A 15,375-nucleotide genomic window follows, 5' to 3' on the forward strand; every position below is an offset into this window, starting at 1 on the left:
TGTTGATCTTAATTGGTCCTGTCTTTTCTTTATCAGCATTTTTGTGTGCTGATACAAATTATTTGTTACTCGTATTAAATGTCTCGGATAACTTCATTTTTTGAAGTTGGTGTGAAAGCTTGATTCTGTTCACTCTATCAAAAGCCTTTTCAGTCGGAGTTTCCAGCTTACATTCTCACAATTTTTCAGTTACTGGCACGCAGTACTAACATCGCCACTAGAACACCACCCCTTTCTAAAGCCATTTTCTCGTCATCCATTAGAAAGACACAAGTTATCGTGCTCATTCTGTTGTTAGTACTTATTGTGTAGAGTTTGTAAGAAGCCTTTAGTACGCTTATTCCTCTATGCATGATGTCTTAAATCTTTTGCGTCAAATTGAAATCTTTGATAGTGGGTACACAACTGATTATATTGAGATAGAGAACCAATAGTCAGAAATGCATATTATTGTGGACATACACAGCGTAGACCGCATAACGACAACATAGCTCATAGTAATTGTTCAAAGTGATGTCCTCCAGTCTCTGTGCCTGTATGGCAGCGACGAATGAACTTGTGGTGCACTTTTCCAGAGATCCTGGTTGTCTGTTGTACCTGCGAGACAGGCAGTGTGGATCTTCGGTGTACACTGTTTACCACCTACCACCTGTTCCTGTGTGCAACATTCACCTGGAATCTTTGTGGGAGTATGGTACAAGTGCATGTGCCCTTGCAGTAGGTGCATTGAGATTGATGGTCATCTCTTCTAACTGTATTGTAATTTGCTGTTGTATGGTGTACCCTGTGTACGTCCGTAACACAATAAATATGCATTTCCAACTATTGATTCCCTGTCTCAATATAATTGTTTATGGACACACTATCACCTATTTCAATTTGACCAAAAATGTTTGAGGGAGACTGCAATTCTCATAGACATTTCCTCCTCTTTGCAGAGTGATATCACCTCCACTGGCTTCCATGATTCAGGTACTACCCTTGTCTTTCAGCATCCATTTAAGAGATGTAAAATCTTCTGTCGTAGCTGTGATCCTCCATATTTGAGGTGTGCTACATCGATTCCAGGGCTGGAAGCTTTCCAGTTTTTCAGAGCCTTCTGTATCTCATCTTGGATGATGTCCATTCTCGATACAGAATTTGGTCCCCTTCATCCTCTGAAGTTGCTGTTTCTTCCTCTTCTTTGTCATCTTCTCACTCCACAGTTCTTAGGTGTTTTACGCAAGTTTTATTACAAATAACATTGATGTATGCATGGAAAGTTTTTAAGAATGAAATGTGTCACATGCCAACAGGTCTGTTGTGCCTCTGCTGAAACAGTGTAGCACTTCACTCAGAAAACTGCGGCTGGTGTTTTTTGACACACCGCGTGCGATGGAGGCTGTGGCATTTGAAGCTCTCGGAGAACTGCACGGTCTGCACGAGCTGTCCATCCAGTATCTGGGTACATATGAACCCCAACTGATCTCTCGTGCATTTCGGTAAGTTACTTGTCACTTGTTAATCCTATTTTAGATTACTTCACGATTCTTAACTACTCAGCACTGCTACAGATTATGCTCAGACAATAAATTTTTGATCGTTCGAACCTGCATCTGATCATCCCAATTGAAATTTTCTGTGATTCCCCTAAACTGCTTCAGGCAGACACTGGGATGGTTCCTTTGAAAGGGTACGGCTAACTTCTTTCCCTAATCTGACGGGACCGATGACCTCGCTGTTTGGTCCCCTCCTCCATATCGACCAATCAGTTTTTGACAAAATATTCCTATATATTGCTATTCCGAATCCCATGCCACTTTCCTCGATGCTGATCTCTTCCTTACTGAAGGCCAGCTGCACAGTTCTCTCCACATCAAACCTACTAACAAACAAGAGTACTCGCATTTTGAAAATTTCCATCCTTTCCATGTCAAACGTTCACTCCAATATAGCATCGACATTCGACGCTAACATATTTGTTCGGATGCAGACTCTGTAGAGCAATACACCACCATTCTCACCTGGATGTAATTACCCCACTGGCCTAGTTAAAAAGCAGATTTCCCAGGCCATCACATACAATTGTGGTGCTGCTGATCCCTCCACAAAACAGCTTCAGAGCACACCATTGGTGTCTCAGTATTATCCTGGTCTGGAATGTATTAATCATCTACTTTGACAAGGCCATGACTTCCTAAAATGATGCCCTGGAAGAGAGATCCATTCTGTCTGAGATTTTGCCCGCCATACCTAGAATAGCTTTCAGTCACCCTCCCAATCTCTGCAATGTGCTTTTCAGACCCTATGCTTCTTCTGCACCCTTCTCCCTACCTTGTGGCTCCTACCCCTCTGACTGTCTCTGCTGGAAGACTTGCCCTGAGCGCCATGGGACTTAACATCTGATGTCATCAGTCCCCTAGAACTCAGAACCACTTAAACCTAAGGGCATCACACACACCCATACATCCATGCCCGAGGTAGGATTCGAACCTGCGACTGTAGTGGTCACGTGGTTCCAGGCTGAAGTGCCTAGAACCGCTTGGCCACAACTGCCGGCCAGCCCTGTAACTGGCAAAACCTACCTAAGGCAGATACATATACCAGCTGTTGTGCAAACACTGTTTGGTCTTTCACATCGGCACGACTACCACCAAATCATCAGGTAGCGCGAATGGGCATTGGCAGAGGGTCTATACTGGCAAGACACAATATCCTGTCGCAGAGCGTGCTTTCGTCACGACAATCGTGACCCCAGTGCTTATTTCACCACACACACCGTCTGAATTCTTCCCCCAGACACCAGTTTCTCAGACCTCTGCTGTGGAAACTAGCACTGCAATATATCCCTGATTCTCAATATCCATCTGGCCTTAATTTATGTCAATTCCTTCCATCTCAGCATTAATTAAATAATGGCGTGTGACTAGGGCCTCCCGCCGGGTAAACCGCTCGCCTGGTGCAAGTCTTTCGATTTGACGCCACTTTGGCGACTTGCGCGTCAATGGTGATGAAATGATGATGATTAGGACAACACAACACCCAGTCCCTTAGCGGAGAAAATCTCCAACTCAGCCAGGAATCGAACTCGGGCCCTTAGGATTGACAGTCCGTCGCGCTGACCACTCAGCTATCGAGGGCGGACATCTCGGCATTTATTCACAGCAACTACTCCTTTCTTCACTGTAGTGTTGGCAGAAGAGCCAACACTGTGTTTCTAGAGGAGGCCGAAATGCACGCATTTAATTACACGCTGACTGGCGTGAGGTCTGGAACAGGACAATATCTTGATAATTGCAAATAAAGTAAGTAGTTGATATAATACTTAACTTTAATCCACAATTATAGAACATTGCTCTGGATGATACATGCTTCACATAATAAATATCAATTGAATACGGCGCCTTGCTAGGTCGTAGCAAATGTAGCTGAAGGCTATGCTAACTATCGTCTCGGCAAATGAGAGCGTATTTGTCAGTGAACCATTGCTATGAACGTCGGCTGTACAACTGGGGCGAGTGCTAGTAAGTCTCTCTAGACCTGCCGTGTGGTGGCGCTCGGTCTGCAATCACTGACAGTGGCGACACGCGGGTCCGACGTATACTAATGGACTGCGGCCGATTTAAAGGCTACCACCTAGCAAGTGTGGTGTCTGGCGGTGACACCACATTCACTCCATTTTGGTTTTCTACATCTTTCATTTTCTGACTTGTCTATATTTGGCCATCCCTCCTCCCAACTCTGTTACATACAATGCACATAGCTTTTCACTCTTATCTCGTACACAGTGTTTCAACAGTAATCTGTGTCTTGCATTTACCCTGTCTTCCACCTTTAAGCTCTCAGGTTTTCAAATCTCATATGGTGCAGTCCGCAACAATCAGGCTTTCCTTCTCATCCTGTCCGGTAAGTCTCCTCTGACCTGTGGTTCTGGAAGACTTTTCCAAAATCTTCCCCTTTTCTAGACCTCTCCAGTCCTTTTCCTCCACCCCTCTTTCTTCTCCTTCAACCCTTCTGCCTGATAACAGGCCACTGGCTCTGAAAGATTGCCTAATTATAACCTTATTTTATTTGTGTGTTCTGCCGACGCTTGGCGAGTAAATTAGATTTCTATGTACGAGGTCATTGGAAAAGCCGTGGCAACTATTTTTTGTCTCGAAAATGGCAGTGATTAAAAAATTCTGAAACATGCAAATAGAAGGTTAGTTCACGTGCGGAAATTACATGTAGGGACATGCATGAACACTCACCCAACTGTAAAGATATAGACGAGAAAAAAGATTAAACAGATGTTGTCCCTTCAGATGTGTTTTACTGTCAGTTGCAACAGTACAAGGCAGGAACATGGACTTGTAACATCTTAGTCCCCCAAAATAGTCTCCTAACGAATTCAGCACATACTTCCATTGCTGTGGAAGATCCAGAATACCAGTGGTCTAACCATGAGTGAATCGTCGGATCTCGTGCTTCAGTGCTGTGGCAATGTCATTACATGTTTGAAGGTGTGTTCTGTGCAACAGTTCTTTCAGTTGTGCTACAAGATCCCAATCACGAGTTAAGTCTGGCGAATACTGTGGATGCTCCAGTACTTTCGATCGTCATCGCACGAGCAGGTTCTGTGCACGTACTGCCCTGTGGACTCTTGCATCGTTCTGAAGAATTAATGCACTGGGTAGACATTCGTGACATTTCTACTGAATAACCTGTTGAGAGGAATTGCTACGAAATTTCTGCCTGCTTGGCAAACCCAGATGACACCATTCCGCAGACTGGCGCTTCAGTTCTGGCTTGTAGGGCGTGGTCCAAAATTCATCTGTAGCGGCGATTCTCGCAAGCCTATTGTCTCCCTCCTCATTGTAACGTGTCCACTTTTCCACTTAGTGCATGAGGCACACACTTTGGAGTAACTTTATACACCTGTAGCTCGTCGTGTAAAATCCTGTAGGTTGTTGTCTAACCCATACCAGTACGATGCTGTAATTCCACGTAAGAATGCTGTGAGTCTCGGGTAACATCCGTCTCGAATGGCTGCTCAATTTGCACTGTGGTCTCATTTCACACTTCATTCTCTTAGGAAGGACTGCCATCTAGCACCACATCACATTACTGTATATTCTTGGGGAGGCCCCTGATGCCATGGAATGCATGTAGTTTGTAATGTACTATTATGTACTGTTGCAATTGACAGTAAAACACATTTGTAACAACAGTTTTTTTTTGCCTTGTTCCTTGTGCTCTATTTACATGGTGGTGTGTGTATTTTCCCATCTCCCCATGTGTAATGTTTACATATGAACTAACCTTCTATTTTCATATTTCAGAATTTCTTAATTCGTTACCATTTTAAAGACAAAAAATAGTTGCCGTGACATTTTCGATGACCCCCATATCTATTGTATTCTGAAAAGCATTTGACTTTGTACCACTCCACTGCTTGTTAGTGAAATTGCCAATATGTGGGGTATCAAACAAAAGTAACTGGACTTCAGAACACAGTGTGCCAGCTCGGACGGAAAAGCACAGAGGAATGTAGAAGTAAGTTGAGGCATACGCCCAGGAAGTACGTGTGGAACCTTGTTGTTTGTGTTGTGTAACACTGACCTGGCAGACAATATTAATAGTAACCTCAGACTTTTTGTACATGGTGCAGTTATTTGTAACAAAATATTGTCTTTAAAAGTTGCAGAAATGTACAGATTTTGATAAGATTTCAAAGTGATGCAAAGACTGGCAACTTGCTTCAGATGTTCATAAATGTAAAACTGAGCACTTCAGAAAACAAAAAGTGTAGTGTTCTATGATTTCACTAGAAATGAGTCACAACTGTATTCACTGTCATTCGCATATCTTGGAGGAACAATTTGCGGAAACATCAGGTAAGCTCATTTGTAACTAAAGCGTGTTGCAGAGTTAGATTTCAGGGTCAGATGTGGTACAAATGCAGCAAGCCTACAAAGCATATCAATTACAAAATACCTGTGTGATGCAGACAAAAATATTACTCAAATATGTTGGTCCCCTACCGAGCAGAACTTGTGCAAGGAAGGGTAGTGTATGTGGTCACAAGTTTGATTGACCTGTGAGAAAAATGCTAATAAACCTTAACTAGCAGACACTTGTATATAGATGACAATTATCATCCAAAAGTTTCTAGAACTTACATGAAATGAGAAATATACAACAACCATGTAGCTGCGAAGACAAAATTAGAGTAATTGCTGTGTCCACAGAGGTATTTAAGCAGTCAATCTTCATGTGCTCTGTATAGGGATGGAATGGGATGGGATGGGATGGGAATACGATCTAATAAGTGGTAAAAGAAAAGTGCCCTCTGCCATACACTCCAGTTGTTTGCAGAGTGTAGATGTAGATTTAAATATGGCAGCTGCAGTGCTATGGTCAGTGATCCACAGGTGCATTCTGATCCCTGGCACCGACTGTATACTGGTAGTAATATGATGGCATTCACCAGTGTGTACCTTTACACTTACCAAAATGGTTCAAGTAATTGAAAATCCCCCCAATTATGAGAAATGCATGATGATTCGATTTGTGTGCAGACAAAGTGAAATGTTTCAAAATTCATTGGCGAATTAGTGTTCTCCGTGGAGGGAGCAGTAGGAGTGATAGAATGGTAAGAAAAAGTTTGAGAATTTAAATATGGTAGTAGTAACATTTGTGTGAAAGTCCAGTGTAAACTACCACTGCAATGCAAGAGGAGAAGACAAAATAACTAACGAAGTAATATGTCCAAAATTGTGAGAAGAGCTTTGTGGTACTACTTTACTAAAATGTGGGAAATGTTGCTAGCAGTCATCTTGTGGTATTAAGAAATAATAAATTTTGTAAAACGAGAAAGTGTGTGGTCAGAAATTGTGAAGGGAGACCAAGGCGCGAATACACTGAGGTGACAAAAGTCATGGGATAATGTCGTGTCTGATCTTTTTTCTGACATAGTGTGGCAACTCAACATAGCACGGACTGGACAACTCGTCGCAAGTCTCGTGAATAATATTGAGCCGCTCTACCTCTCTAGCCTTCCGTAATTGCAAAAGTGTTGCCGGTGAAGGAGTCTGTGCACGAACTGACCTCTCAATTATGTCCCATAAATATTCGACAGGATTCGTGTCGGCCCATCTAGGTGTCCAAATAATTTGCTCGAATTGTCCGGAATATTCTTCAAACTAATTGCAAACAATTGCTGTCCGGTGACGTGGCGCATTGTAATCCGTCATAGTTCCATCATTGTTTGGCAACGTGAGGTCCACGAACGGTTTCAAATGGTCTCCGAGTAGCCAAACATAACCATTCGCGGTGAACGATCAGTTCATTCGGACCAGAGGACCCATTCTATTTCACGTAAACATAGCCCACATCATTACAGAGCCACTACCAGCTCGAACAGAGCCTCATAGACGATCTGGGTCCACAGCGTGGTAAGATCTGCACCACGTTTGCACCCTACCGTCGGCTCTTACCGACAGAAATCGGGACTCCTGTGACCGGGCCACAGTTTTCAAGTCGTTTAGGGTCCAACTGATATGGTCACAAGCTAGCAAAGTCACTTGTCAGTTGTCTGCTGCCATAGTCCATTAATATCAAATTTCTCTGCACTGCGCTAACGGATACATTTGTCTTGTGACCCACTCAGATTACTGCTGTTATTTCACGCTGTGTCAGTCATCTGTTAGCACTGACAAATCTGTGCGAGTGCCACTGTTCTCAGTCGTCGAGTGAAGGCCTTCGTCAATCACATTGTCAGTGGTGGGAGGCAATACCTGAAATTTGATATTCTGTGCACGCTCTGGACTCAGTGGCTCTCGGAATATTGAATTCCCTAATGTTTTCTGGAACGGAATATCCCGTGCATCTAGCTTCGACTACCATTCTGCGTTCAGAGTATGTTAATTCCTGTCGTGTGACCATAATCGCATTACAAATCTTTCACGTGAATCACCTGGGTACAAATGACAGCTCCACCGATGCACTGCCCTTTTATGTGCCTCGCATACATGATACTAGAATCATCTGTATATGTGTGTATCGCTATTCTGTGACTTTTGTCGCCTCGGTATACAGTGAGCAGTTTAAAGTGTATGTAGGCCGCTGTAGCTGTGCAAAGATGAAGGGATAGACTAGTGTGGAAAACAGCCTGCAATAAACACAGAGAATGGAGAAACACAAGAAGTAGTGGAGAGGCAAGAGTGCAATAGCAATTGATGTATAAGAGCTGTAACTTCAATAATTATATAAAGAATTCAACATATTTCATCAGCAGATTCAATGGCATAGTGGTCGAGCTGGAGGACATATTGGTCAGCTTCGATGTGGTATCGCTGTTTACCACGGTTCCACTTAATGATGTATTGGAACAGCTGGATCGAATTTTTCCTGTCAATATTTCGGAACTGTTTAAGTGTTGTTTGACGACCACATACTTCAAGTGGAATGAACAGTTTTATGAGCAAACGGATGGCGTGGCTATGGGAAGCCCCCTAAGTCCCGTAATTGCAAACTTCTTTATGGAGAAATTCAAAGAACAGGCCTTAGGTACTGCCAGCAAAAAACCAAATGTATGGTTCCGATACGTGGATGACACGTTGGTGCTGTGGAGACATGGCAGGGAGGAACTAAGCCGGTCCCACGAACATCTGAATAGTATAAACTCCAGAATTCAGTTTACAATGGAGGAGGAGGTCGACGGCAAACTACATTTCCTCGATGTGCTTGTTTTTAGAAATGAAAATGGTAGTTTGGGCCACTCAGTATACCGCAAACCCACGCACACGGACCGTTATTTGCACCGGGATTCGAACCACCACCCACAACAGAAGCGGGGTGTTATCAAGATGTTAGCGGACAGAGCTAGAAATACTTGTGAACCTGAGTTGCTCGACGCTGACATGGAACATCTCCACAATGCACTAACGAAGAACGGATATTCGTCCGCCGAAATAAAACGTGCGTTGAGGCAGCCACGCAGAAATCATACTGACGTACAGGCTACTGCAAAATCTAAGGTTTTCCTGCCGTTTGTTAAAAATGTAACGGAAAGAATAGGCAGGATCTTGACGAAGCGAAATATTACCACAATTTACAAGCCCACCAGGAAGATACAGGAATACCTTAAGCCTGCCAAGAACGCTCGCAAACCATTGGAAAAAGCTGGAGTGTATAGGATCCCATGCAGCTGTGGAGATGTTTATGCGGGTACCACTAAAAGAACTGTTTCTACACGTTTGGAGGAGCACAAGGGAAATTGTAGAAGAGGAGAAACGGAACGATCAGCTGTTGCGGAGCATGCTTTCCAGCCAGGGAACCACAATATTCGTTTCGAGGATACGCAAGTACTAGCAGCCACAAGCAGATATTATGAAAGGCTCTACAGGGAGGCAATCGAAATCACTAAACACCCTAATAATTTCAGTCGAAAGGAGGAGGGTGTGAAATTAAACGGTATATGGATGCCGGTGTTAGATGATGTGTACCACCCGTCCACTACTGGGTGATGGCAACGGCGATCGACGACGACGGACAGCGGCCAATTGCACTGACGTTTTCAAAACACGTGACGTCACGCCGCGGCACGGGAGCGCACGGAGACGGAATTTAGCGGCAGTCAGTAGCGAGCCAGTGGGTGTGTTGGACCTTCCATCGAGCTACGGACCCCCTTGAAGATGTCTCCCGCAGTCAAAGACGAAACGTTGGGAATTGACACAGAATTCATCAGCCGACCACGGCATAACAGCCTGGATAATTATAATGGACATAAACAACATTTTATTTACATCTGATACAGAAAGGACACACCTTTCAATGTTTCGCTGTCTGAGTAGTCACCAGCATTGTGTACAACCTGTTGCTAGTCATGTGGAAGTCGTAGGATACCTATAATTGCTTGACTAATCTCTGGAACAGTTCTGAAGTGAATGCCACGAAATCCTTCAGCTGTCTTAGGAATTGAGTCAGACAGATGGAAAGTATGGTACAGCACTTCCCAGCCTCATCAATAAAACAAATCAGTGTCACCTTGCAGTGTTTGCAAGTGGGCAGTGGGCACTGTCCTGCAAGTGGTGGCTGGATTCTGCAAAAGGTGTTGCTGCTTTGTTGTGATGATGGTAAAGAGTTCTGTTCCAAAACAGAACAGTAAAACAGCATACTGACCATATGTGTTGAGGAGCAGTAAGTGTTAGGATAACACTGTCACAGTTCCTCACGAAAAGCGATGTAATGTTCGATTACTGAGCTTCTGAGACACTTTAGACTGTCGCAGTGACTTGCAGTGACATCATTCATCTGATCGGTTTCAGGTGTGGTGCTTAAGATTCGGACGGTGTGGCATCTGGCGTAACAGTAGCCCGTAGAAAAGCCTGCCTTTCACATCTGTACTTTTCTGTGTGGGAACGAGCAGTGTCATATTGTGACAATTTCTGCATTTGACTGTGTGGAATCTGTCATGATAGAATTTTTCTTGTGCCCGGGAGTTCCTTCAGAATATGAAGACAGTTATATGCACTAATCCTGTCTCCCAGGCCACCTCATGACCCATCTGGTATCGATCAGTGAGCGATAACGTAGTATGAGTGTACCCTGCTTCCTTACTGACACGAGAACAACTGGGCTGTCAAATGTATGTCACATTTTAGTTTCCCTCATTGAAAGCTTTTAGCCACCTTGTCACTGTTTTGTAAGACAATGCAGATTCCTCGCAAGCCTCTTAGACTGTGATGACACTGTCAGGCTGTGCATCATGTGGCACATTTAATTTGTATCCGATTCTGTTGTCATTGTTTCAAAAACACTGTGACAGCACTATTTCAAACTGGCCACTAAACACAGCTGTATTCTTCTCGTGACTGTGTGTGTGCCCAGTAAGGGAAGGCAGAGATTGTTCATGCTGACTTAAGGTAGGAACTTGTAACTAACCTGTCGTATAACCAACATTATTTGATTCTGTCACATTGTGCTTATGTGGCAGTGTTGGCCTTATTGAAGTTCTGTCCCTCGTGTGTCAATTTAACAGGAGAGTGCCAGGGACGGAATTGGAGTCCCCGTGTGGGGCACACCATAGACCTGCTGTCTATCAGGAGAGGAGACACACAAAGACAGTGACGAATCTGGCAGTGACACGAGGTGTTGTCAGTCTCTTTTTTCTGCATAGAATGCTTAGTGCACCCTTCTTTTCAGCTGCTCTCCTAATTCTTTAACCACCTTTTAACCTGTGTATGACTCTGAACGCCTCCCAGGTAAAGTGCTGTCAGAACTCAGCAAGAAAAGTTATCCTCGAGACACAGATGAATGACTGACATTAGCTGCTAGTGGACATCAATTGAAATCGTTAGGGAATGTCAAAAATACATGCCAGACCAGGACTCAAACCTGGATCTCCCTCCCCCCCTAAAACCCCTTCCCCCCCTAAAACCCCTTCCCCCCCCTAAAACCCCTTCCCCCCCCTAAAACCCCTTCCCCCCCCTAAAACCCCTTCCCCCCCCTAAAACCCCTTCCCCCCCCTAAAACCCCTTCCCCCCCCTAAAACCCCTTCCCCCCCCTAAAACCCCTTCCCCCCCTAAAACCCCTTCCCCCCCCTAAAACCCCGTTCCCCCCCCTAAAACCCCGTTCCCCCCCCCTAAAACCCCGTTCCCCCCCCCTAAAACCCCGTTCCCCCCCCCTAAAACCCCGTTCCCCCCCCCTAAAACCCCGTTCCCCCCCCTAAAACCCCGTTCCCCCCCCTAAAACCCCGTTCCCCCCCCTAAAACCCCGTTCCCCCCCCTAAAACCCCGTTCCCCCCCCTAAAACCCCGTTCCCCCCCCCTAAAACCCCGTTCCCCCCCCCCCTAAAACCCCGTTCCCCCCCCCCCTAAAACCACCTTTCCCCCCCTAAAACCACCTTTCCCCCCTAAAAGCCCCGTTCCCCCCTAAAACCCCCTTCCCCCCCCTGTACGTGGCAGTCTGTAGTCCCTGGTCACCCCATGAGATGGTGCTCCTCTCTCTAGCAACCATATTGTGCTGTCCCTCCACCTTCTCTGCCCCACTCTAGATTGCTGTTCATGTGAGAGTGCATTCAGTTGGGAGCTGACGGTGGTGGCGCTTGTGTGAGTACGAGCTGTGCTTGTGTAGGCTTCGGTGGAGAGCTATTGTGCGTAACAGTCTTTTCGTCATGCTTGTCTGCAGCTTGATGGATCATCTTTGTGGTGAGTAGCAACGTATCTTTTCGTAATATTGTTAAAATACTGACAACAACTTTAAATAGTGGTTCAAAATTTTTCATGTTTCCTGGTGACACGAGCATTCTGTAATGTAACAGACGAGGGTAATGTTTGCTGCATCCAACTAGTGAAATACTTGGTAGAAAGGTAAGGGTGTGGTAGTATTTCCTATCTACAGTTACTAATTAGTCACTATTGTTTATTGTGATAGTTATAACTGTAAGTTATGTATGTAATGACAACTGTATACCAGAATGGTTGCATGGTGCGAACCAACTGCTGTGGATCTCTCCTTGTTAGGTAAGCAAGCATATTTGTTAGGATTGAAAGCTACATACACACGTCATAATGTAATCAGTTAATGGTACTCCTTCCTTCTCCACATAGTATAAGCTATCTGTCACGTGGAATCATTTAACACTACATGTGTCAACTTGCAAACATTTCGCCAGGAGTACTAACCACTGTGGTGGTTTATTCAGAAGTGCCACCTTCTGGACAGCAACTTTGGAGGAGACAGAAGCTAGAGTGTGTCCATAGCATCCTAATTTTTATTTGGCAGAGGATGTAGCTCCTTCTCCTGTAATTGCTAGTGATGAAACTGCAATTCAGGTCGTTGAGTATAATAATGTGGGCAAAGACAGGTCCAGTGAAGAAAAAGTGGTATCGGCAGCATCTCTCTGTCGACTGCACCCGGCGCTCGACACGCTCCCCACAGCTACGTGGCCACACGTGTACACACCAACTAGAGGATGCTAAAATGATGAGACCTCACTGTGAACAACTCTGGCCAGTACATCCTTCAGAGTTCGCTCTGCAGATTGTGTGCATGTACAGACTTACAAACAGTGATGTGGATGACTGACATGAGGAATATTACATCAAACTTGTTACGGTGTAAAGTCAAGCACTGGCACGGCAGTCAGTAATGACACAGAAGGGAAGGCTCTGAGAAGAAGTCAGCCAATCGCGCGCTGACACTCCTCTCCAGCACAACAGTGTGACAACAGTGGCGGCCCCTAGGTGAAGAGAGCATAAGTGCCGCGACCGACTGGTGACGGCCCAGTTTAATAGCAGCTTCAAGATTAGGCACTTCTATAGCAGTGTCGGAGCTTGTCACTTTGCTTATATTTTCTATGTAGCAGAGGCTAGAATTGTCTATACTGAAGAAGACTGCTTATTTTGTATGTCTCCCTTTACTTGCAACACATCTGTGTAACTGACAAAGTTAAGTATTGGATCTTTCCTTTTTGTAATAAAATTCATTAATACAATTTGTTTGAATGTTTGTCTAGCGAACCCAGCATGAAGCTTCCTAGGCACCACAAAACTGAAGTGAAATGATCGTATGGCATTGATGGCCAGGACTCTCCACATGGGGAAGTTGGGCTGTAGAGTCGCAAGTCCTTCCGGTTGGCACCACGTTGGGAGACTCGTGTTGATGATGATGATGATGATGATGATGATGATGATGATGATGAAGAAATGGTGTCAGTCCAACACCCAATCCCTGAGCAAAGAGTATCTCCCACCTGGCCAGAAATAGAACCCGGGCCTGCTGCATGGTTGTCTGATGTGCTAATCATTCAGCTAAGGGACCGGAATACGTTGAACTAGCAAAATGCTACTAAGTATTGCTGATATTAAATGACTTCTGTTGTGAATCGGCATTTGATACTATTTGGTTCTATCCAAAACATTACTATCATTCATATATAACGCAGCACAACAGAAGAATAGGCTGGCCGCGGTGGTCTCGCGGTTCTAGGCGCGCAATCCGGAACCGCGAGACTGCTACGGTCGCAGGTTCGAATCCTGCCTCGGGCATGGATGTGTGTGATGTCGTTAGGTTAGTTAGGTTTAAGTAGTTCTAAGTTCTAGGGGACTGATGACCACAGCTGTTAAGTCCCATAGTGCTCAGAGCCATTTGAACCATTTTTTTGAACAGAAGAATGTACGGTGTTGTACACTACTGGCCATTAAAATTGTTACACCACAAAGATGACGTACTACAGATGCGGAATTTAACCGACAAGAAGATGATGCTGTGATATGCAAATGATTAGCTTCTCAAAGCATTCACACAAGGTTGGCGCCGGTGGCGACACCTACAACGGGCTGAAATAAGGAAAGTTTCCAACCGATTTCTCATACTCAAACAGCAGTTGACTGGCGTTGCCTGGTGAAACGTTATTGTGATGCCTCGTGTAAGGAGGAGAAATGCGTACCATCACGTTTCCGACTTCGATAAAGGTTGGATTGTAGCCTATCGCGATTGCGGTTTATCGTATCGCGACACTGCTGCTCGCGTTGGTCGAGATCCAATGGCTGTTAGCAGAATATGGGATCGGTGGGTTCAGGAGGGTAATACGGAACACCGTGCTGAATTCCAATGGCCTCGTATCACTAGCAGTTGAGATGACAGGCGTCTTATCTGCATGGCTGTAACGGATCATGCAGCCATGTCTCGATCCCTGAGTCAACAGATGGGGATGTTTGCAAGACAACCACCATCTGCACGAAAAGTTCGACGACGTTTGCAGCAGCATGGACTATCAGTTCGGAGACCGTGGCTGCGATTACCCTTGATGCTGCATCACAGACAGGAGCGCCTGCAATGGTGTACTCAACGACGAACCTGGGTGCACATATGGAAAAAGTCATTTTTTCAGATGAATCCAGGTTCTGTTTAGAGCATCATGATGGTCGTTCCATGTTTGGCGACATTGCGGTGAACGCACATTGGAAGCGTGTATTCGTCATCGCCATACTGGTGTATCACCTGGCGTGATGGTATGGGGTGCCATTGGTTACATATCTCGGTCACCTCTTGTTCGCATTGACGGCACTTTGAACAGTGGACGCTACATTTCAGATGTGTTATGACCCGTGGCTCTACCCTTCATTCGATCCCTGCGGAACCCTACATTTCAGCAGGATAATGCACGACCGCATGTTGCAGGTCCTGTACAGGCCTTTCTGGGTGCAGAAAATGTTCAACTACTGCCCCTGGCCAGCACATTCTCCAGATCTCTCACCAATTGAAAACGTCTGGTCAATGGTGGCCGAGTAACTGGCTCTTGATGAACTGTGGTATCGTGTTAAAGCAGCAGGGGCAGCTGTACCAGTACATGCAATCCGAGCTCTGTTTGACTCAATGCCCAGGTGTATCAAGGCTGTTATTACGGCCA

General features: G+C 45.1%; 1 protein-coding gene across 1 annotated transcript in view; it reads left to right on the plus strand.

The window, feature by feature from the left end:
• The window catches only part of LOC124719002, a 146,196-nt gene that overhangs the window by 99,107 nt on the left and 31,714 nt on the right, over nt 1–15,375 (plus strand). Inside the window, exon 5 of the mRNA XM_047244673.1 lies at nt 1,296–1,481. Within this exon, the coding sequence (XP_047100629.1) occupies nt 1,296–1,481 (186 nt within the window). The remainder of the gene's footprint in view (nt 1–1,295; nt 1,482–15,375) is intronic.

This window comes from Schistocerca piceifrons, chromosome 10, assembly GCF_021461385.2.
Source record: "Schistocerca piceifrons isolate TAMUIC-IGC-003096 chromosome 10, iqSchPice1.1, whole genome shotgun sequence".
In the NCBI taxonomy this organism is placed as follows: domain Eukaryota; kingdom Metazoa; phylum Arthropoda; class Insecta; order Orthoptera; family Acrididae; genus Schistocerca; species Schistocerca piceifrons.